This window comes from Camelus ferus, chromosome 1 (genome assembly GCF_009834535.1).
Source record: "Camelus ferus isolate YT-003-E chromosome 1, BCGSAC_Cfer_1.0, whole genome shotgun sequence".
NCBI lineage: Eukaryota > Metazoa > Chordata > Mammalia > Artiodactyla > Camelidae > Camelus > Camelus ferus.
Genome location: NC_045696.1, coordinates 65635748 through 65660572, shown reverse-complemented (window position 1 = coordinate 65660572; position 24825 = coordinate 65635748). Strand labels below are relative to the sequence as shown.

At 39.0% G+C, this 24825-nt stretch overlaps 1 protein-coding gene across 2 annotated transcripts in view; it reads left to right on the top strand.

Annotated features, from left to right (window-relative positions):
- The window catches only part of CCDC50 (coiled-coil domain containing 50), a 64941-nt gene that overhangs the window by 7533 nt on the left and 32583 nt on the right, over positions 1-24825 (top strand). For both annotated transcript variants that reach the window (XM_032482096.1, XM_032482093.1), the window contains exons 2-4: positions 18396-18458; positions 19303-19429; positions 23512-23602. In XM_032482096.1, coding sequence (XP_032337987.1) covers positions 18396-18458; positions 19303-19429; positions 23512-23602 — 281 coding nt within the window. The remainder of the gene's footprint in view (positions 1-18395; positions 18459-19302; positions 19430-23511; positions 23603-24825) is intronic.

Here is a 24825-nt window from a genome sequence, read left to right as displayed (position 1 = left end):
TAGTTCCTCTAAGGTAGGGGTTTGCAAACTAACAGCCCTTGGGCCAGTCCAGCACACCCACTGCTTGTTTTTATACAAGTGAGCTGAAGGTAGTTCTTACATTTTTTAATGATTGAAAAAAAAAAGAGGAAGAAGAATGTTTTGTGACAGATAAAAATGATGTGAAATTCACATTTCAGTGTCTAAAGTTTTATTCGAACATAACTTTGCTCATTTGTTTACGGATTGTCTGTGGCCGTCTTCATGCTGCTAAAGCTGAGTAATTGTGGAAGAAGAGACTGATCAGCAGAGATTAAATTCTTGACTCTATGGTACTTTATGGAAAAAAAATAATTGAGGCCATTTCAATGAAACCTTTTAAAAAAAACTTCCCTATTTAATATCTTTGGATATTTCTGTTATTACTATGAACATCAGTTACCAAAACTTTTCTTTAATACACTGGTGTGCTGTTGGAGACTGTTGTCGGTTGAACTCATGATAGCATGTTTTATTTCTGTAGCGACTTTTAAAAATAAAGACTTACATCCTGATTTTTTCTTTCTTTCTTTTTTTTTTAAGAGGAAAATTTGCTCTCCACATAAATTTCTAGGGGTTTCACAACTGATTATCAAGGTAGAAATCTTTTGTGAAGTAGGAATATTCTGTATACCAGCTCCGAGTAAGGGTCTGTGGGACTTTGATGAGTGAAGGGCAGGAGTAAACGAATTCAGCTTTTTAAAAAGTTTGCTTATGATTCTTAGACCTTCACTTGTTACTTTTCACTGGCTTTCTTCAAAATGTGTTACCAACATTTGCATGAATGAAGTGTCACTTTGTCTTCTTGGAAACTTGTATCAGAGGTACCTAGGTTGATTTGCCACTAAACTTGGAAGGCTTAGTGTGTGATAAGCATTTCCAGTCCTGATATAGCTTCTCAATGACCAAATATCAGGGGAGTCTCCCCTGGACTTTTTTGGCTTTTATTTTTGTAATGAGTCATGAAGGCTGAGTCACTTTCCATTGACTTGACTCCAGGACTTTTAACTGCGTATAGTAAGGCACGAATGACTTATAAGGATATCTTTCCCTCTTCACTGTCTCCCCTTCAATAACAATTTTTTTTCCTTTATTGGCTGTATAGAGGAGTCCATGATTTACTTTATTACATTCACTAATTTTTGAGTAGTACCTTCCCATCAAATGCGTCTAAGTATTAGCTTTTTCTTTCATATCATAAAATTCTGTAAAATATAAAATGTTAGGGTTGGCAAATACTGTCAAAATGGTTTTAGTGTCTAGATGGGAAACCAGAAGTAGAGAAAGAGAAACAAGGGGTTCGATTAAGATTCATATCCCCCCCACCTGCACATCTTGAGTTTGGCCTAACATCTGCCAACAGCTGTTTTAGAAAGGACTGTGCCTTCTCAGTGTCTGCATTTCCAGATCACTTTCTGGTTTTGCTTTCCAACAGTTCCTCATTGTGTCAGTGATGGCTGGACTCTAACTTGCCATGTCTGCTTCTGTTGTTTTCCAGTCAGACCTCATTATTTTAAATGGGGCTTTGGCGTACCCATGAAGCATTTCTTTTCTTTTCTCTTTATAGTTACCCCATTAAATCTCCACAGAGCGAATCTTTGAAAGATCATTTTGGCCATGTGTGTATGTTGGAGGAGAAAAGCTGGAGGTTTAGAAAATGGTTAGGGAGCTATTGATGGACTCCTTTACCCTGCTTTAACATCCCTGAATTCCAGAATGCAGTGTCTCTCAGGCTCTCCAAACTAGGATAACTACTGAGGCTTAAAGGCAGGGCCAGGGCCGCCAAATAGTTTTTAGGCCAAACCTGGACACATTGTGAGTATAAAGGGGGATTCTGATAATTTTACCGAAAGAGGTGTGTACTCGTGACCACACAACTGAAAGAGACATTGCTGAAATATCACAGGCAGTTGGATATGGTGACAGTGAGGTCCTTGTTAAAAAACCCTTTCTGAATATATAAAGTTTTCATTGCCATTTAAAACCTGAAGGCCACCTGCCTGTCTCCCAGAGACTGTCTTGAGGTTCTTAATGTGTTTTCTATTTCATAATGGATTACTAAATGAAACAAGTTCTGCAGGATGTAGTAAAAATATTAGGGTTTCATGTAGCTATTCATATTTAGGTTTCTCAAAATTCTTTCATCTAGCCAATTTTCTTTCCATTTCCTATTTATGAATTCTCTGCATATATTCCCCCCAGATGTGGCGAATGGATGTTAAAAAGATTTGTGCTGTTGAAGGGAGGTAAGAAATGCACACATTTCTGATTCCTACTTACCTCGCGATATGCAATATAACTACCATTGTTCTTCATTTTAAATAGAGTAGGAGGCTACCTTTTTACTCTTTATATTTCTCCTGTGTATCTTTTTAGTAATTGAGCTCCTCTTAGAATTATATTGTGGTATTTGCTCTAGCTTACAAATTACTTTGTCCAGATTGAAGTCAAGCTTGTATAAAACTTAAGCAGACATAGTCTTTGTAAAGGGAAGTACTTTGAACCTAGATTTACAAAACTTGGCTTCCACATCTCATCTTTACCACTCATTTGGTGTAAGGACTCAGAGAAAACACTCAGAATCTCTCAGATTCAGTTTTCTTATCTTTTGGAGATAATATTTACTATGCGTAATATATGGACTTGTGATGAGAGTTAATTGAAGAAATGGATTTGAAAATATTTTGTAAAATGTAGTGTTCCACATACAGTGTCAGTGATACTATTGTTCAAGTTGCTTTCCTACTTTCCTTTCCCCAGACCATTGTTTCTTTGAACCCCAACCCTCTACATGGTATCTCTTTCTATGCTATCCAAATATACCCTTTTTCTACCCCCCTATCCTTCCCTGACCTCCCCAGACCTAGCTCAAATGCTGATTCTCTGTTAAGTCTACTCTGCTTCTTTCCTGTATGTCTCTTTAACCTACTTTTGAGGTACTTTCTTCCTTAAGGAACATGTCTCATTCCTGTATTGGTCTGCTAGCTCTCTGTCGGGACAAGAATGGTCGCCGACTGATCTCAGCATTTCTTGGGTATCCTTACACATAGGAGATACTCCAGAAAACTTTTTGGACTATCTGATGACCTGTGTTCTGTGGGCAAACTGACCTGAGATAACTGGATGAATGGCACTAGAATAAGAGCCCTGGTCATTTGCGTGAATTCACTGGGGTAGGAATAGAGGCCTTGGAGCATACCACTTTAACATTTGTTGCATGAATTTTCCCCATCTATCGCCTTTCTGTAGGAGACTGATTGGTATTAAGGTTAACTCAAGGTCTAAACACATAGTAGGCTCCTTTGGAGGCAATAATCTTACCCGTTTATGGATTGACTTTAGTTATGCAAGACCCTGGTAATGTGTGTACGTCTTCCAGGAATGTGATAATGGTGTCATTTTGTTGCTGTTACTAGAGGGTCCAGTTAGTTTCTTAGATGATACTGGGTTCTATTCAGAATTTTTGTATTTACTATTTTCTCCTTTAGATATATTTTTAGATAAAGGGGTCAAAGTTCTTATAAAGTCTTAATGAAATAGATCACATAACATGTGTTTTCTAAGTTCTTGATTGAGAAGAAAGATAATTGTGAAGAATCTGAAAGTTTGGGGTTGGAAACTAAAAAGGTGAGTGTACAGATTGCAAACTTGGGATGGTTTATGTTCAAGAGAGGGTGCGAAAGCATGAGCGAAAGCACTCGAGAGTTTTTGCTTTGGGGATGGATATGTTTAATGCATACTTATTTTAGGATGGTTTTCTAAATTACAGCATACTGTTTAGTCTCAGCTTCATAGGGTGTATTAGAAGTTAACACTTTTAAAAACATGCAGTGCCACAAAAAACAAATTTATGTTTCTAGGTAGACTTTTTAGCAGTTTTTAAAAAATCATCAAAATGACTGAATTCTTAAAAAAAAAAAAAAGTGAGACAGATGACTCCCTTAGAGCAGAAAGGTATTTGGACAGCTTGTCTTCCTGTTCACAGATGCAGGCTGCCTCTGATTTTCTTTCACTTCCTCTGCAGGGGAATTACACGATAACCAAATATACCGTAGGATGTACTGAAGCCAGTTTCAGTAACAATATGTAGAGAAATCCAGGGCATTTAGAACACAGTCTAGTTGAACTTAAATTTGGTGATCTTCAAGAAGACTTCTGAATATGGAAGGTGAACAGCTTTCCTAGGCTGTAATTTGATCATCTGGCCCCAAGTTAACCTTTTAGGGAACGGCATAGTCCACAATTGTATTTACTGGACAGTAAATGAATGATCGTATGGTCTCACTTTACCCTGATACCGAAGGCTGTGTGAGAACTGCTAGTGAGACAGGATAAGTCTACCTTTTTACAGGACACTAGATTGAGTGAAAGGTTATTTTAAAACTTATTGGTGGTGAGAACTACTATACTGAAGGATAAAAGCAGATGTTTGCAGTTTTCTATGGTAGAAATAGTAAAACCAACAGCAGCAATGAAGAAAGCAGTCTTTGTTGCAGAAGAAAGCATAGCAGTCATCCTGTGTGGATAGTCCTTCACATAGGCTAAGATTGTGATGTTTTAGATGATGTCCTTGCATCCAGGATACAAGTGTACATCACTTACACTGAACCATCTACATTTCACACTACCCTGTATCTAAGTTGGATGAGTTCTTAAAGATAGTTTGGACTGTTTCCTAATAGGTCAGACACTGAGGTTCTGATTTGGAAAGTAACTTGTCAGAGGTCACTTGATGATCTGGTGACAGAGCCAGGACTAAAATTCTGACAGGTATCTGGAATGAAGAACTAGGCTGTTTGTACTTTGCACTTCGTTCCTTACATGCTACAGTAAAGCCATTATATTTCTATAGATTGGGGATACTTACATTTCTTACAGTAAAGATACCAAAATGCCTTGTGGATTTGACAGGAAGCTTTTACTAGAGCAATTCAAGGAACTGGAATTAGGAAAATCCAGCTAGTTTTAAGCATGCAGTATTTTAAATCTGCATGTAAGTGTATTGTTTATATTTTGACTGGCTATGCTTCTACTCAACAGTCTACCCTCCTGTTATTCTCAATGGTGATACTTTGATAGTTCTTCTATTTTAGTAAACTGTAATTACATGACTTTCAGATGGAATTCCACTTTGCTTTCTAATCCTGGATGTTCATCTGAAAAAAGTGTGGAGTGGTGGAACTTATTAAACATTCTAGGTGTATTGATTTCCTTTTAATTCAAGCCCACAGTATGTTTGTATAGGAAACATGTTCTCCCTCAATTGGCCATATGAGGTTAGAAGGAGCTATTGAGATGTGGTAGACTGTTGATTACATTGTAATTCTTTGCCGGGAAACATCTCCATATATTCATAAGAGGAAGCAGTGATTGCCTATTCCATTATAGAGGCCATACCAGAGAAGTGATAGGTCTGTGTGAATCAGTGACTTAGTGGGACCTGGCTAGCAGAAATACTTAATAGAAAATAATCATAAGAATTCATTAATTCTTTCATCAAGAATTCATTCATCTCTGATGATGCCAATAATAGTTGGTCCATTTATTGAACTTCCTCTTATTAAGTGACAGATGTTTTCTGTGGCCCTTCACTTACCTAATTTAGTCCTCACAACGTTTATCCTCGTTTTACAGATCAGGAACCTGAGGCTCGAAGAGATCAAATAGCTTGCCTAAGGTCTTTTAGCCAGTAAGAAAAAGGTATTTGAATCCTGCTCTGCATAGCTCCAAAGGTTTTTTGTTTTGTTTTGTCTTTCCTTCTCTGAAATAGTCTTCAGACATTAGGTAAAATTAAAATCAGAACCATGATGCCATTTTATGTACTCCGTTTACTTTTGCACTGAAGGAATCTCAGCTTCCTCCTTATTAGAGTTTATTACTAGTTTCAGTTTTTGCTTCTCTCTTTCCATCGCACTAGCTGAGTTTCCAGCTTTCTTTGGGAGTGGGGAACCATCAAAAGTTCGTATCTAACTCAAATACCACTAAGGTGAATACAAATTTCTTTCTCAAAAAGAAAGTAAAATATCCCCTCTGATGAACTTACACAGAGAGCGACGGTGATGGACAGAGTCTACGCACAACTGCCTGCTATCTGTGTGGGAATTTTCTGGGTATACTTTGAAACACAGGCTAGCTGCTTCCAGTTTACTGTTGGGACGTTACCTTCACTTTCTTCTATAGAGTCTGTTTTTCTAGGACAGGAAAGCTGATTTTAATGTAAGCCTATTTGTACTATATTTAGGAAGATAAATCTCCTGATCTTCTGGGGAGGCATTCGTTCCCCTTGTAAGTGTGAAAACAGAGTTGAGCTTCAGAATGTACCCATGATCTCAAGAAACCTTTTAGAAAAACACATTTCTAGTCAGTAAACATGACCAATTATTGAGCATGTGGCAGCATATCAGAGTAGAAGTCCAGAAATCTCAAGATTTACCCATTCGTTTAATGTCTGGACTTTCAGATTTACTTAATCCAAGATTACTAGAAATGTGTGTAGAGTTCTGACAAACGGTTACCAGAGCAGAACTGTGAGTGTTGGAATTTGCTTTATAGGAATAATATTCTAAGAGAATAATTTTCCCATGTCTGCTTATCCCATGACCACTTTAAAAGTTTGTTTGGTTTTTAGTTTTGAGTATTACTCTCAGTTTTTTGAAGTTGAAATGAACTTACTAATCTTAATAGGAGAGAAAGTGCTAGCTAAAGTATCTACTTGCAGAAGAAAGGTTGAAAGTGGAAATAATCTGACTCAACGATAAATAGAACTTGCAGTAGCTGGTACTTAGGGAAACTCTCTTGTCATATGAAGCCAATAAACCAAAATGGTTTTTCTTCCCTTGGTGTAAACTTGTACTTAAGTTGGGTTGGATGTGATCATTTGGGTTTTAATGGGCATGGCTGGGTTTATCCTACAGAGGTTTAAGGGAATGGGTGGCTTTTCTTTCTAGGCTAAGGCAAACAGAGAAACCAAACCATTCGAGGGCTGCCAAACCATTTGAGGGCTTAAGTGCCAGGAAAAGTGCCATTCAAATAAAGGAACAGAAGGTCGGAGTTTCTTTAGGGATACATGGAATCACAATGAAAGAAATAAACTCTTACTGTCTGGATATTCTTAGTGGAAAATTGCTTTGAAAAAAATTCTATCTACTACTGCTTATCTCAGGGTATTTACCTTTTTGAGGACCCGTGTTTTTAATCAATGGCCTGTTGTTTTCTACACGAAAGGTTTATCCCCATCAGGATAATTTGTGGGTACTTTAAAAAATACAAGTTACAAATACAAAAATACAAATACTTTAAAAAATACAAACAGAGTTAATAATACTCTGATATTACAGGTGAGCAAACATAAGTTATTAACTTGTTAAAGATTATTCATTTAGTGAGTGTTAGAGCCAGGATTGGAATCAAGTAAGAATACTGTTGATTACACCATACTGCATCTGTGTGCAGTAAGTACTCCCAGAATATCTCGTGTTACCAGTGCTCTGTACAGTGTACCATAGGAAACACTGTTTAAGAGTCTTCTTTTTTTCTAAGTGTAATTTTGATAGTCATCTTTTTATGTTTAGTTGTGGAATCTTATAAATCTATTTAAAAATCAACTGAATCATTATAAAGCAAGAGTGCTTCTTTTAAAGTCATTTTTATGATAGTAATTACTTACTTAGCTGCTGTATAAATTTGTATATTCCTGCAATTGCTCTTTAAGGAAGGCACCAAACCAGTAAGTTTTAGAATGTTTCTCTGATTATGATCAGTTTAATTTTCCAGGCCACTTGAAATTCACAAATGCATACATCAGCTAATCAGGATCCAGTTCTTCAGGAAGTGATTGGCAAGGTATTAAAGATCTGGTGGGTTTACCTGGTAGCAGTTGTAGTTCACAGAATTGAATTCCCTTAACTATGCTGAATTAACAGTTCACTTTCCTTTCCAAGAGGGTATTTGTTCACTTTGTTTCTGTGACTCTATCTGTACAGTGGTTGCTTGATAAATGTAGATCAACTCTTGTTCTTTTCACCCTGCTGAGGTTAGCAAAACTACCATCACCTGAATGTCTGAGGGAAAAAAAAATGGGGGAATGATATACAAGCACTTTAAAGATAAATCGGTAGCTACCACAAGACCAAAAGTAAAAGTAGATTCAAGACCCTTGGTTGTGCATCCTGGCAAAGTGAGTTTTATCTGTTGGTTAAAACATAAGCATGACTTCCCCCCTCCCCCACTCTCTCTCTGTCTCTCTTTCACACACACACACATGAATGGTTAAAATGGTTTTAAATGCTACTAAGTGATCCAGTTGGCACTGTCCTTTCTGTCATACTGTGATTATTATTTAGAGCACTGTTGTCCAACAGAACTTCTGTGACGGTGGAAGATGTTCTGTGTTCCCCACCAGCCCCATTACAGCTATTTAGCGCTGGAAGTGTGGCTGGTGAGACTAGGGAACTGGATTTTTATAATTTAATTTTGGTTAATTATAAAGAAATAGTTATGTGTGACTAGTGACTACCATATACTGTGAGAAGAAAATTTTTGTGACCCTAGTGGATAGAATAATGATGGATGTATAGAACATGCAGATTTGGCTCAGCTTAAGGAAGTCTTTTCTGATACCTGTTCCATCTAACATTGGACCATGTGAATGCACCTCACTTGGGGTTTTGGAGAGTTATAACTTTTCTTGGGTAGCTTTTTTGTTTTATTACTGCCAGCAAAAAAGGTTTGGCATCAAAGCACCGTACCATAAAGTTTATGCCTGAAGCACAGGGAAGTTTGTAGGGCGTTTATGTTGGTGGGTGTTTTTTTATCACTTATGATAACTTGAGTCAGATATGTCCTGATGCAGAATCTTACCTCTATTCAACAGTTCTACCAGACTGAGTGAGAAAATAGCTGTTTCCACCCTGCTACCCTCCTTCCTTTTTTCACTGTTTCTTTACCCCCCAATCTTCTACCCTGTCAGATGGAAATTTCTGACTCAGCCATTTTCACTTTTCCAATAAGTGACCCAGTTACTCTGTGGTCTCCTGATAATGATGTAGTGGTCTATGATATTAAAGTAGTACTTCTGATTTGAGGACTTACATTAATTCAGCGTTTTCAAAACCCACTTGCCTGCAATTACTAGTCTGTCTGTGGTTAGCTGTAATACATCTCCTTGCCAAACAAGTGGTTTGGGTTACTGGGGTTTTCATTTAACTTTAAATTGGGTGAATTAGGAGAAAAAAATGCTCAGGGACTTATTTTGATAAATTGCATCGAAATTAAATGGTGGGATTAAATCACTTGTTTCGGTTCTTAGAAGTGTCTCTTCACTGAGCACAGTCTTGTGCTTTTGTTCAAGGTGTGTGTATGTGTGTGTGTGTGTGTGTGTGTGTGTGTGTGTGTAGGCACATGTTTAAAACTCATACTTAAACTATTATTGATGGGTCCACTAAAATAATAAGATTTCTTTTCACGGTAGATAAATTGGAAAATATAGAAGTGTTTTTAAAGAAAAATAAGCTACATGGTAATTCATAGTACATAGTCAATGTTAGGATTTTGATGTTTATCCTTTCTAGTATTTTCTAAATAAAATCTAACTTGAAAAGTCAGGTTTTTCAGAGGATACTATAGAGAGGCTCACAAACCAGCCCTGGGCCCTGCCCACATCATGGAGAGTACCTTTAGGATTTCATCTGTGTATGGCTCATATGAAGTACCACGTGGCTGGCCATCTGTAGTGTGTGTAAAACACCAGACTTGGAGTGCCAGTGGTTTATAGAAAAGACCCACATACAATCTAGGGAACGTGAGTGCTCCGAGGCTGAAACTAGGACCAGTGGGTCCTGCCTGCAGAGTGACAGGTCTTGTCCACCTGCAGACCATTTTATAGTTATCTGGGGGGCTGTGCTGAAAGGAAGTGGGCTGCCTGTGGCTGAAGTATTTGAGAGGAATCTGGATGGTTATTTGGACAGGATAAGGCTGGGCTTGACATCTGTTCGAGCTCCTTCTGATAATCAGTTTCTTTAATTTTAAGAAAGTGATGAATCATTTAGCACCTTTTCATGAACAGTGATTGAAATTTAGAAATACTTGAGGAAACTTGGGAACTCAACCTGCCATCCAAGGCCTTTATTATTTTCAGAGAGATTTTGAGGGGATTAAAACCTCTTGATACTCTTAAGACACTTCGGAGTTCTAACCAAAGTAGTGACTTTAGCAGAACCAGATTCGGTAGAACTTTGCAGAAAATCTTCAGTTATACTATTCTGTTCTTTGTGGAGCTTTTGATGAAGAAGATAGCTTTCTATCTTTCTGTAATGTTTTTGGAGGGATAATTAACCCTGAAAGCATCTTTCTGTTTACTATATTTCTCAAATTTTTTCTTTCCACCCACTTTTTTTTTTGATTCTGTCAACCTTGACTTTTTTTACACCTTACAATTAATTTATTAACATTACATACTTTTCAGGACTGTGTGGCAGCCTGCAGCTATAGAGGACTTCTGAGGACATGGGACAGTTTTTTTTAAACAAGTAACTCAGAGGACTAACTCCAGATTCTGAAGATTCATGCCAGCACCTCAGCACACAATGCATTCTGCTTCAAAATGCCACATACATCTTATGTACCCTGTCAGGTTGTTTAGCTTAACAACCATGTCCTCATGCACACACACAGTGTTTCATAGACCTGTGTCTCATTTTGGAAGTGCCACTTGTTTACCTGTGACCTTTGGCATGTTATTCCAACTCTCAGAGCCATTTTGAATGGTGTGTTTAATTGTCATCTGAAGGGACCAACAGTTGACCACCTACCTGGAAGTACAACCTTTCTAGGTATTCTAGGAGTCTATCAGGTAGTTAGCTTTCCCATTATAATACACCTGATATTTGCAGCGATGGGAGCAGAAGCCCAAGGCAGTGTGGATAGACTGTGCAGCTCCTTAGCTTTGTTTATGTGAGCTGGAGAATGTGGATGAATCACACCTGCAAAAAATGCAAGATTCCACTGAACATCATTTATACTGGTCATCATTCTTCTCAGGAGCCCTCCTTTCCACAAGGATTTACTTGAAAATCATTATCCCAGGGCCTAGGATAAGTATTAGAGAGAAAATGATCCATAAGATTTTTTTCCTGCCTTTCAGGATCTTGAATATAAGCTGGGAAAGCAAATGAGTAAAAGTATTTATAGTATGATTAATCCTCCAGTGCTATGTTACTACATGTTATGAAATCACTGGAGGAAAAAAATAAGTAAATTCACTAGTTGTGATGATTTTGGTTGTTATGTGCTATAGGATTGGATTAATAGGTGACATTTGAATGAGGTTTTTGAAGGTTAAGAATTTTTTAGACAGTGGAGTGGTGCCACAGACAGAACTGATAGAGTTCTTCCCGCTACGATCTTTGTCATGGTGACTGCTTCCTTCAGCCTTGCAAGGCTCTCCCATTCTGTTTCACACCCACACCAGCCAACCAAAAAAAAAAAACAAAAACATAAACCAAAACCAATAGACATAAAAATCCCCAAACAATTGAAACATTCGTTAATGATACTCGATGCCCCAATCATTTGTACAATCTGTGGAATGAAAGTCATCAGTTTTTCATAAAGGAACTGCAAAAATCAATTATGTACTCTGTGGGTAGTGTAGTAAGGGGGGATAATTATTCTAAGGATAAAAAGTACAAAGAGTGGGTCTGATTTAATTATGTTATAGGTCTCTGCTCAGAAGGATCTTCTGTCTCCCAGACAGAGGGAGTAACCATAGTTTACTGGAAAAGATCTGGACACTTAATCAGATAAGTAGCCCTGCTATTGGCTAATTTGACTAGGACAGAGTAAATGAGGATGGAACTCCTGTTTTGTTTACAACCTTGGCATCAGTCCAAATTAGGTGCCACCCTGCTCCCTCTGTCATACTGTACTTGGATTTTGTTAATTTCAACAAGATGGAAATTATAGATACCAAAAAGTCAGAGAAGAATTGAGGGTTTCCTTTACCTTTTAGCCCTAATAAACTAATTGCTCAAACATTACTTACATGTTATTCTCATTGTCTTCAGTTTTCTGCCTGAAAGTGGGAAATTTCAGTTGTCAGAGTAACCAGTGACTCAAAGCTGTGTTTGTTATTTCAGGGCTCATAATTGGGGCCAATGGTTAGGAGAGTGTCTCTGCTCTATAGCTGAGCATCTCCAAGAAGCTCCTGAGCTGCTGGTGTAGACACTGATCGGGTGATGGGGTCAGGGATTGGTTTGGGTGCTGGTATTATGGATGGCGAAGTTGATGTCATCTCAGCCCCTGTGTACAATAGCTTTAGTGGGGCTGAGAATGTGGAAGATTTCACGTTAGGATGAGATCTGTTCACAATTTCCCTGCATCCCATTTCTCTTCTACTAAGACAGTTTTATTAAAACTCTAAATAAAGGGAAGAGACTTTTCTTTAATGTATTAGAGACATTTCTTTTGTAGGGCAGGGAGCAAAAGGCTTCAGGGTTTACAGATGTTATCATTTCTTAGCTAAAATTGTCTTTAACAACTCTTAGACATACTAGTCTGAAATTCATCAATACTCTCTTACCAAAGGGAAGGAAAGTCGTTGACTTTGGATGGACAGTGGGGCAGATGGGGGAAGTGGTTAGATCCCACAGGGAGATTTTCCTTGGAATTTCCCACTGCAGTCACTGCCTAGGGTTTTTTTTGTGGGTCACCTATGAAACACAGTGCAAATGACAGGAACTTTTTATTGCCCTTGTCTTTCAGAAGGGAACACAGGCCAACAGTTATTGCTAGAGGTTTATTCTTGGAAGATAGACCAAGTAAACTGTGTCCCATATTTATCGCTCTATTTTAGGACCTGGAACCCACCTTCTGAACACATGTACCACCCTTACCTAAATTTTGTTTCATTCTCAGTTTCAAAGAATCTAATGCATATTTGGCCTAATTAGTATTTAATATTACCACTCTTTTCTGACAAGCTTTAACATAGACCCATTTTGTCTAGTTTTTTGAGTTGAAGTATTTGGGGCTAGAAGAGCTCAGTTAGTTCCAATTCATTTGTTGGGTTATCTTGGTCAAGTCACTTTATTTCTCTGAGCCTTAAATTTCCTCAGAAATAAAACAAGGATATTGATAAAACCTGTATCTTCACATGGTTAGGAAGGGTAAGTGTGAAAGTGCATTGTAATCTACAGAGTAGTGTATCAGTGTCAGGTGTGGTTGCCCATCATTCCCAAACTTTTCAAGACAAAGTGTGTGTCTGGAACATCTTCCTCATTCATAGAGGGTGTTTCCATGTGAACAGAAGAAAGGAAAGCAAATGTAAACGCAGCCCTCAAAGCAATGAGTATGTGTTCTATCTGCTACTCATAGCATTTACACAAAAACAGAATAACTCACCAAATTATACCAGAACATAAAAGGCAAATACACAGTTGAAAAAAGTAGTTTCTAGTGAATGTATTACTAATCCAGGCATTCTTACGCGAGTGGAAGCTTGTTAAGATTGAGTCACAAAAACTGTATTTTCAGCAAGTTTTGAGATGTAGGTAAAAAAATGACAAAAAGAGAATGATTTCTCTCCTCTTCTAGCTTGTAGAAAGTTAGCTGGTCCTTCTAAGAATGCTTACCACTGGTGCCCATGGGCACCATGTTTCTTTGAGATTGGTTTTGTATGTTAACTACTTTAAGGTTTCCTGATACCACCCTGCCAAGTCACCTCCACTGCTTACAGCTACCCCAGCTTATAACAGGTATAACTGCTCCATGTTTATGACTTCAAAGAATTTTCTACACATCTTTATAACCTTTATCAAGTTTTATATTATGCTTATTTACCTTTCTGTCATTTCTACCTCCTTGATGGCTTGTAAATGACTTATTCATCCTAATAATAGAATTCAGCAAATGTTTGTTGGATAAATGTGTTTACTACGTGCAGACTATGCCGTTTGTTTATTTAGGGGGATCCACAGAGGAATGAAAATGATCTTTCTTTTCAAGGAAAATTGATGGGGGTGTGTGTGTGTTTGTCTAAGTGAATCTTACTTCCCATTTCTGAGACCTGCTTGGCTTAATGTAAACTAATTCACCATATACATGTACATATCTGGATTTTAAAAAATCACTAAAGGTCTATTTCTTTATTTTTTATTGAAGTATAGTCAGTTAATATGCTGTATCAATTTCTGGTGTACAGCATAATGTTTCAGGCATACATACATTCCTTTCCATATTCTTTTTCACTATAGGTTACTGTAAGATGTCGAATATAGCTTTCTTTTAATGGGAATGGGAGAGGCTTCTAGTTTTTATTAAATTGTCTAAAAGTTTTTACAAGTCTCTGTGATGCTGTCATGAACAGCAGAGCTTAATTCTGTTCTTAACATTGTTTTCCTCCTTTGTGGAACTCTTACTGTTTTTTGTCTTTATTAACCAGTTTTTCTTCATTTTTTTCTATTAAGGAGCATCTCTTGACGTCTTATTATATACTATATTCAGTGCTAATTGTGTGGAAGGTACAGAGATTATAGGGCCCTTGAGGTCTGGATGGGAATGAAGGAGACTGATGGGGTTGGCTTAATGGGAAAAAGATCAGCCTGAGATTGGGGTCAATGAAAGTCAACATAGGAGGCAAAAAGTTTGAGAAGTGTGATCATAAAAGCCCAGTGTCCGATGGTTCCTCTTAAATGTGCCTGCAGGCAAACGTAGTGAGATGAGTATGCCCATTTATCCTCAGTGCTGTTTACAGCTGCTTACTTCAGAGTGGAGTAGATTAGAGGAGGAGCAAAATCCACGCTCTGAACTTGTCCTGGCTGAGAAATGTTTTCTGTCATTCCCAGCCTGGTTACTGATTTACAGAGGTGGCTGCATGTGTGACTTTTCCAGCGTGAGTTAGAGTAGCAAGGCAGGGACTACAGAGGCAGATTTTGGAAGGAACTAGAGTGGATACATAAGGAATTATGGATTAATAGGCAAATATATTTTGGTGTAAATGAGGTAATATATATGGAAGTTCTTAGTAAACTTTGAAGTGCTCAGTCTATTAACAGTATAGCTCCGTGTGTGTATGAGTGTGTGTGCCTCCTTGTAGTCCTGGAAGATCTTCTAGGATCTTTTGTAGCTCAGGCCCTGCCCATATTTTGTGGGTACCAATTCAGCCTCTGCCTTAAGTAAGGTTGTGCTCTGCCACCACCATCCTCCTGCCCTGCTCCTCGGACCCAGCTCTGGTGTCACAAGTGCGGTTCTGCATCATCAGAACTAGATCTTTTCCTATCCAGCCATGACTTCCTGCTCCGAGATGGTGTGGCCAAGGTCTCCTGCCCTCCCTCCCTCGGCCCACAGTGCTGCAGAATTGTGGGCAGGGAGTTCTTCAAATGTTTCAAGCCCCCCACCTTCTTGTTTTTAGTTTGGTTCAGATCTCAAGCAGCTTCATGAAACTATTTATTTTTGATGACAAGACTTCCATCCAAAGTTTTCCTCCTGCCTGATCATTTCACTTGTGGCTCAAGGATTGTAAAGAAACTTTTGCTCTTGTAAGCTGTTGTAATCCAGAGTCAAATCACAATAACTGAATACACTTTAGTCTTGCTTTTTAAACATTAAGAAAGCATTGAGATGAGTCATTATTATGTCTATCAGTAATTCATAAATTCCTTGGCTTGTAGTGGTATGTCAAATGTGTCTTCATGTTTAGGGTTTAGAAATATATGCTGTTGATGAAATAAAAGATGTGAATTAAAAATTTTTGTATTTAATTATAGAATTTAAATGTAATATGTAGAGAGCATTACAGAAAACACAGAAAATACAGAAACCGAGGAACCTACCACCCAGTTTAATCAATGTTAATATTTTGCCTCATTTGCATCAGTCTTCTCTGCTTTGTTTGTAAAGCAGTGGGAGCAGCATATGTGGTGAAGGATCTTCTGCCCTTTGCTCCTCTCTCTCAGGTAACCACTGTTCTCAGTTAGGTTTGTGTCAGTGCCAAATATTAAAAACATGTTTTTACTACAGGTGTATGTATCCATAAACATGATATTTTTAATGTCATGCTAAAATAAAATAACATTACTGCAGTTTTTCACATGGTTACCCACATAAAGACATTTTATTATTTTTGTTTTATTCAGCATGATATTAAAGGTGTATAAAATCCATTATTTTGGCATAATTTTCTGCCCTAATAACATAAATTGAAGTGACTTTTAAACTTTTTTGAATGTAATCTGCCAAGTGATAATGTTTTACATTGTGACCTAATATGTATCATATACACACGTATGTGTATGTGTCATATACACATATATTATATGTATCATATACACATATATTTGTATGTATCATATGCACATGTATGTATATGTAAAACTGAAAAAAATTTCTCCAAACCATAGTTTACACTGTGTGATATAGTACATATACCCTGTGTGTGATATACTCTATATTTTCTAGCCTATTCATTCTGAAATGCTTGTCCCAGACTCAGTAAATTGATTTTATGATCTAATAATAGGTTAATCTAAAAAACTGAATCTTGGTCTAAAATTAATACTGACTTTAGTATACAAATATAAGCTTTTGTAGTAAAATAAAAATGCTTCAAATAATAAGGTAGGGTATTAGCATTCTTTTGTATAAAGTTTCATTACATTCATTTTGGCTAATTCATTCTGAATATTTGTTTTCTATGAATTAAATCCTTCTATGTCTTAGCCATTTAATTAATTAGCCGAGTGTTTTAGAGAATGCATGCTGGTCAGTGTAAAATGTCTCCCTTCAGTCTGTTCTGTCTGTGGTTTACCAGGAGTCGAGGAGGGCTGTCATGGTGTCAAAAAAAAAAAAAAGAAAAAACTTGCTTGCTCAGAAGCTGATTCCCAGTCCTGCCACCAATAAACTATGTTTGTAGGCTTGATAAGTCCTTTCTGCCTTTTGGCCCTCATTTTCCTCCCCTATTAAATAAGCGGTTTAACTAGCTCCTCTTGAAAGCACGTTCATTTTGTGAGATGTCGGGGAACTTTGACCCCAGCCTCAAGTTGTTAGAATCTGCTGAGAATATATATATCTGATGTAAAAGAACGGGACTTTGTAATGGAATCACTGGTTTTGTAGTTGCATTTGAGCAAGGGGTAAGCAGGTCATATTTGGTTGAATATAGTTCTTAGGCATAAATGATTTTTCCATCATAAGACCTTTCCAGAGTAATCTTGATGACACCAAGCTCTGTCTGCCTTTTTGTTGTACTCTCTCTCAGGGATGGGGCTGTGTGACTGTGTGTATGTGAACAGATCTAAGAGCTAAGAATGGCAAAGGGATGTTTCTTTAGTCCGCTTTACTTAAATGTCCTCACAGACAAAGCCAGAGCTGCAGAAAGAAATCCAGAAACTCCAGTAAGGACCAGAAAATAGTTTCACGAGTCCTGCACATGGCAGTAGTCTGAGGCTTTGGGAACTTTCCTCTTTAATGTGAGTTGCATGTTTGGAATAGAATAAGAACACATCACCTAAACTACATGTCCTTAAAACAAACAAAACAGCATCTTTCGTGATAGGAGTCCTTCATGCCTTTGTTTGTTTTAAGGAGGAGTTTAAATTGCAGTTTCGGGTAGTAGAATGGACCTTTGAGGCCATCTTCCTATTTGTGTCAGAGAATAGACCAGAAAATGCGCTTGCCTGCATCTCCAGGTAGAGGCAGAGTTGGGGCAGAGTTGAGGCAGATGCCTGGTATCCTCCAAGGTTCCCACTGTCTTTTTGGTTTGTGGATTCTTTTTAGGCAGCTCTGCATTTAGAGAGACCTAGAGAACCAGTTCTAACTCCTGTCTGAGGGTGTGGACCCATGGAAGAATGTGATTATCCTGTTCCCGCCTAAGGGACTAATAAGAAAGATGTGTTTTTCCTTAAGAGCACCAGGATAGACAGACATTAAGTCTCTGGGAGGAACCCCAGATGGCTGAGGCAGAGGCTAGATTTCTTTTAACTCCTCTGACCATGCAAAAGCTCAGGTTTTTCTCAGCTGCAATCTGCAAAACATTCTTGTGTCTTTTATTATTACAATAGTGCTTGCCCTCCCTTTGTAGAAGTGGGTTAAAACTTCTGGACTTCTGGGTTCTGATTCTGTGGCTCATAGCCTTAGGCCAGGGACCAGAGCCAGCCATTAGTTTGTAATACCTTATGCTTGGCACTGAGCAGGTACTATGTGGGTTTTTGTGAATGAAGACTTTATACTGACTAGTCAGTATTTGGTGTCTTGCCTGTTATAAAGGTGATCATCCTGAAATATCAGAATTGGTTTTTTGAAGTCCTGAACAGAATCCTTTTCTTTTTATGTTAAAGCACTATTAACGAGCCTTCCTGTCTGCCCTTTTCCCTCATCCTCTGCAGTGTGCCGAGATTTTGCTGTCCTGGAGGACCACACCCTGGCCCACAGCCTGCAGGAACAAGAGAGTGAGTAATCATAGCCTCATGAATATGCGCCTTTTTTAGTGGTAGCTCGAGGCAGATTTCTTAGGGTGAGGCCTGGAGAAAACAGTCATCGGGCTGCACCACCCATCCTCCCTGAGGGATCTGTCTAGGTAAATGACACCTCAGTGAAGAATGAAGTTCTGGGTGTTTTGAAGTTGTACAGCTGCCACCAATGAGAGGACTGTTGGGCTTATCAGAGGAAAAGAGGGACTTGAACCATTTCTTTTGCTTTAGTGTAGTAGGAGGGAGACACTGGTTATACATGTATCTGGGGTGTGGAGAAGGCTGGCAGAGAGACATATTCCTTCCCCTGCTAGGGGCCTGGACATCTTTTCCCAGACAATGAAGTATTTAGATAGATTTTTTCTGAATATTTATATATGTGATTATGGAAAGTGAATCGAAGTTATACGTGGTTATACAAAGGTATGTCTTTGTGAATACCTAGTCTGTGAATCATTAAATTCGTGTGTCAATATAAAAATTCAGCATTGAACAATGCCGTTTATAAGTAAAGTGTCAACTTGTGGAACAGAAAGAGTGCCAGCCCTGGCTTCAGATTACATGAGTATAAGTCCTGGCAGTGCCACTGTTTTGCCACGTGACCAAAAACAGATTACTTAACCTCTCTGATCCTCTTTTTACTTAATGGAAAGATGAGAATAAAAACTCCCATGCTGCCTATTATACAGTGTTGTTGAGAGCATAAGATGAAATGATGGATGTGAAGCTCTTTTTAATGGAAAGGGTCGTCTCGGGTTTATTCTTAGGTTTATTTTCAACAAGCAAAAGCATTGTAATTCCTCTCTCCCATCTTTATTTCCAGTTGAGCACCATTTGGCATCAAATGTTCAGCGGAACCGTCTGGTCCAGCATGACCTCCAGGTGGCCAAGCAGCTTCAAGAGGAAGATCTGAAGGCGCAGGCCCAGCTGCAGAAGCGCTACAAGGACCTGTGAGGACCGGGGACGGGGAGGGGGTGGTGGGAGAGTCACGCCAGGATGGGCTTTCTCTGGAGGCAGCAGCCAGGGCAGGGAAGAGGGCTCTCCATCTGTCCCTCTGACTCCTTTCACTATTAGATTACAAGTCCTAGAGTGGCTGTCCCATAGTTTTCTTCCATTTGAAAATTTTTCTTTGTTGTTGGAATCTAGGTTTTGGGAAATGCGGATTCTGATGTGAACCATTCACACTTCTTGCTGGATGACTCAGAGCCATTTGGTCGGCCTCTCTGAGTCAGTTTTCCTTCCCTGCACATGAGGAAATGTTCGCTAGGCCCTCTGCCTCACGGGTGGTTTCGGGGAATCCAGCGGAATACTGGATATCAAAGAAGTCTATGAGTTGTATTGAGTTCCTTTGCTATTTCCTAGCAGTTTGCTTTTTTTTTTTTTTTTTCCTTTGAACCCCTTTCTTTTTAAACAGAGGCAGAGTCTTTTAGAAAGCTCTGAATTGTCCCCTCAGTTCTCTTCATAACTTCAGTCTCTGACTAAAGTTATTTCTCAGTCTCCTCCTAAATGGAAAGATCCTATCTAAGGTCTCTTCCAGCACAATGACTTTTTATTCTTTTTCAGTGTTTTAAAAGCTTACAGGGTATATTTCTTCTTTGAGAGAGGCTTTTGTACCTAAAGTCTCTAATGGTGAACATAACCACAAGATACTGTTTTGAAGAGGGAGGGGTAAAGGAAGACGTGAAGGGACCCCTCGATTTAACTTTCGTTGTCGTGTTTAGATAAACAGGAAAGCCCATCACTTTTGCTGACTTGGAGGAAAGATTTATCTTTCTGTTTTATTATTTGCAGAGAGGACTCTATTCATGATTTTATTGAGCTTCCTTATTTTGTACATGAACATCCTTATTGACACGTGTTAACCATGACACCACGAAAGGCACCAGAGAGCATAGACATGAATAAAACTTAGCCATTGCCCTTAAAGGCCTCTGGAAAAAACTCTGAGCATTCTATATCTAGAGATAGGTGCACAAGGCACAGGAGATTAAATGGTAGGTTCCATGCCTATGAAGATTAGTAGAGACTGGGAAAGCTATCCCAATGCAGGTTATGTATTTAATCCAAACCCTGATGGTCAACTGGGAGTTTATAGTGGTAACTGGGAAAAACTGTTCTAGCCAAAGAGCATAGCAGTCATCAAGGTAAGAGGTAAAAGGACCTGGAATCTCACAGTAGCTGAAAGGTGTACAGTATTGCTAGAGTGGAGAATATAATTAGAGGCATAGACAGGAGATGAGGCCAGAAAAGCAGTCAAAAGTTGGACCAGAAGGTCACATGGTTATGTTAAAGAATTTAGGTTTTGTAGATTTTGTAAGTGATAGAGGGCCATCAAAGGAGTTTTAGATTTTCATTTTGGGACCTCTGGGGTAAAGGATCAGAGGGGGCAAGATTGAAGGGAACAGTGGTCAAATTAAGAGATGAGGAGGCTTGAACTGGGGACAGGGGTTGGTAGACAGAGAGAGAGGAGGGAGGGGATGGGGCCCGAGTTCAGGGGAGTGTTAGTGGACTTAGAAGAGGCAGATTTGATTTGTATGGGAGGCTCAGTGTCAAACGTAGTGAAGATGAGAGCTAGAGCCAGAATAGTCCAGAGTTCTAAACTGCTGCCTTTTACATTTTTCTCAGTGCTCTTTTATCAAGGCCAGTTCTCTGGGTGATGCAGAAGTTTAAGAAGTAGGCAGTGATAATGAGTTTAAGTTCAGAGATTATCGAGACGAAGCACTGTGATTATATGTCAGAATTTAGAGAGTGACGGATTATAGGTCCTAAATGAGAGAACTAGGCATTATATTTCTGCCTGGGACTTCAAGGTTTTGGAGGTATTCCTGGCTGAAATAAGGAAGTTTTTCAGTTTTTACAGCCTGGCAGTCTTGCCATCTGAACATCAAGGGAAGGATGAAATGCTATAGATACTAACAAACTGGAACCTTTCAGCTGGTCTGTCTGGATCCTGGGGCCCTGGTCCAAAGTCAAGCTGACCGACGGCTGACGACTCGTTTCTCACTTGATTTTGCTTCCTAAGGATTCTGTACCAATAGCTGAGGGAACTAGAACTGGTCCTTCTTGGAAATATGGTTTGAAATAATTAGGCTCAGCCTAAACTTTACTTCTTTATTTTCCATACTAGGAGATGCATCTTCTGTCACTTGTGACTCTCAGCATTTCATTTGGATTTGTGCTCCTCTGCTTTCTTCCCAGCTGTTAGCACCTTGCGTGTAGTTAGTAGCTGCTTACTCCTGTGCGGGTTTACGTTAGTTTGGGAGATCCAGGTAGACAAATCTTCAAAAACTAAGACCGTGATTCTGTGTATGATTCTTAACTATTTAAAGTGAGTGAATGGAAAGAGGATATAGAAATGAAAATTATTCTGAGTAGATATTTATTTTTAGTTCTGTGGTTTGAATGGTTAAGAATCCTAGAGTGTTAGACCTTAGTATGAAGTCATTAAGTCTAGAAACTTTTATCACTGATAAGATGACATGAAAGGACATGATTCACCGGTTAACGGCAGCAGGACCAGAAGTTAGGTCTGCAGGCAACTTTTCCGGTGATTTTCTTACCGATTCTAAAATAGCTTGTCATTTCCAGTTCCGGCCTGTGCTCTCCGTCTTGTGTTCTCTTCCTCCCTTTCTGTCCTGTGTGCGCACACACATACATACACACCCGTGTGTACAAGTTTACCAACATCTGTATCTATTTCCAGACATGTTGAAAGTGACCATTTCCTTATACAAATGAGAACAGTGTTCATCCGCTCACTTTTGTCAGAATAGACTATGGGGATTCTGGTTTCTCCAGAGAAGTTGGGATATCCCCCCCTCACCCTCCAACACTTTTCGGTTACAAAAGACTGCCATTAAACTTGGCATATGCAAGCCTGGAGTCACTGAGTAGTTTAAGTTCAACTGGCAGCAGGTGAATAAGAGGCAATATTTGTTTAGCAAATGAACTACATATATAAACCACAATGGTAATTTTATCCCAGCATCTTTTTAGATAGTAAACTCTAAGCATGTTTATATCTGTTTCCTAGCTAACAGTTCTGTGTAAAGGTGGGCTCCCTGGCACTACCACACTCTGGAGTTTTAAGCTGCCCACTGACTTCTTGAAACCTGAGACAGAAGACTTGTGTCCTTACAGCCATCTCTGAGAGGTCCAAACCCCATTTTCTGTTGGAACCGATGTTTTAAAGGATCTTTTTCTCCCAACACAATGATTTGTCTCCTTTCTCCCACCAGGATGTACTGTGAACTCCTGAGTTCAGGATCTTCATCCTTTATTTATTTTTGTATCCTCAGTGTTGAGCATGGTGCCTGGACGATAGCAGATGCTGTTTAAATCTTTTTTTAAGTGCGTGAATGCGAAAACGAAACAAAACTGTGGCAGCAGCAGTATTTTACTACATTTGGTTTTCTTAGTGGCCAGAGTATTAAGAACACTGGCATCAACGAGAGAGGTTTCTACTTGGAACTGAAGCTGGAGAAGTATACATTTTTTTTCTTTTGTTTAAAGTTTTATTGAAACTGAAAAAAAAAAATTCATCTGATTAAAAAATTTATAAAACCACCTCTAGGTGGCCACAGTATTACTGACATTTTAGTGAGCTTGCTCCCAGTTTTTGTCTGTGTACTCTATGCTTGTTTGGATATTTGTGGACGTCATTCCCATAGTGTTGAGCTCCTTTGCAGAGTCTTGAGGAAATGTGCCTGTGTCTCTGTAGAACGGCTCCAGCAGGACAAGGTGATATGGTGGTACAGAGAAAGCGCGGAGCTTTCCATTGAAGTCTCTGGGTATCATATTCTGGTTCTACCACTTACTTGCTGTGTGTTCTTAGGGAAATGATTTCACTATTCTGGGCCTCAAGTTTTTCATCTGTAAGATGTGACAGCATCAGCCTCTTTGCATCATTATTGTGAGGATTAAGTGAGATAAAAATATACACTGGCTCATAGTGTTCAGGAAATTGTGTTCTGTTTAGGAAAAATCATTCTTTGTTTTCTTTATCCATGTTGTTTTCACCTTTGTTTTTTAGTGAACAACAAGACTGTGAAATTGCTCAGGAGATTCAGGAGAAGCTGGCTATCGAAGCAGAGAAGCGACGCATTCAGGAGAAGAAGGATGAGGTACCACCTAGTTAATGCCCCGCCCCCCCAGGAGGAAGGGCTGCTCAGCTCCGGAGCAGAGACTCTGTGTTCATAGGCTCAGATTAGGGTTGCTGGATGTGCAGCAGAACGCTTCCCTTTTGGGGTGCATAGTTCAAGTACCACTCTCCATGGACCACTGTCGATTACTTTGATCAGTTGTGTAAGTGGTGAAATCTTAAAAGATGATGATAAAGGATAATTTGACATAAAGTGTGGATTAGGTTCCTTAGGGCTGCTGTAACAAATTACCGCAAACTTGGTGGCTTAAAACAGCAGAAATGTATCCTCTCACAGTTCTGCAGGCTGCAAATTGAAATGAAGGTGTTGGCAGCATCGTGCCACCTATTAGGAGAGACCCTTCTTCGCTTCTTCCTAGCTTCTGGTGGCTCCCGGCAGTCTTTGCATGCCTTGGCTTGTAATCATCACAAGGTCTCAACCTTTATTGTCACGTGGCTTTCTTCCCTGTTCTCTTGTTTTCTTACAAGGACACCAGTCATTGGATCGAGGACCCACTGTAACCCACTGTTAAGATCTCCTCTTAGCTAATTACATCTGCAAAGACCCTATTTCCAAATAAGATCATGTTCTGAGGTTCTTGGTATAAATGAATTTTAAGGGGCACTTCAACCCAATACAGGCTGTCTGTCTGTGGGCTATTCCCACAACTTTAGGAAGAGCAGACCTTGAGTTTAGCCTGAACAGGAGTCAGGGACTGGCCATGGCTCTCACTCTCTTTTGTGAATGGTTTCACTCTCTTATGATAAGCTGCGTCAAAGCAGTGGTCTGTTTGAGTCTGTGTGTATTTTTAAATTATATTGTGTTTAAAGCCGAAAATGACTAAAATTAGCAGTAGGATATGGTTTGTAAGAAGACTTGATTTGTACTTAATGATCACTTACTTTTGTGTCTTCAGCATTTCTCACTAACAGTTCTTTTTAAATATGCATTGATTCTGTGTCTGTTTCTTTCACATGTATTATGCTATTCTTGGCCTTTGTCTTGATTTATAATAAGGAAAAATGATTTATCACTTTTAATAGTAGGATGACTATATGATACTTTTCAAGGTTAAAGGGACACTGTTAATACTTACATAAACTGGGACTCTCCTGGGCAAACTGGCACTTTCAGTCACCCTTATTAAGTAGGTACGGTCAGGGTCATCAGTGAACCAGCCCGCATCTTCTGCTCCTCCCGCTGAG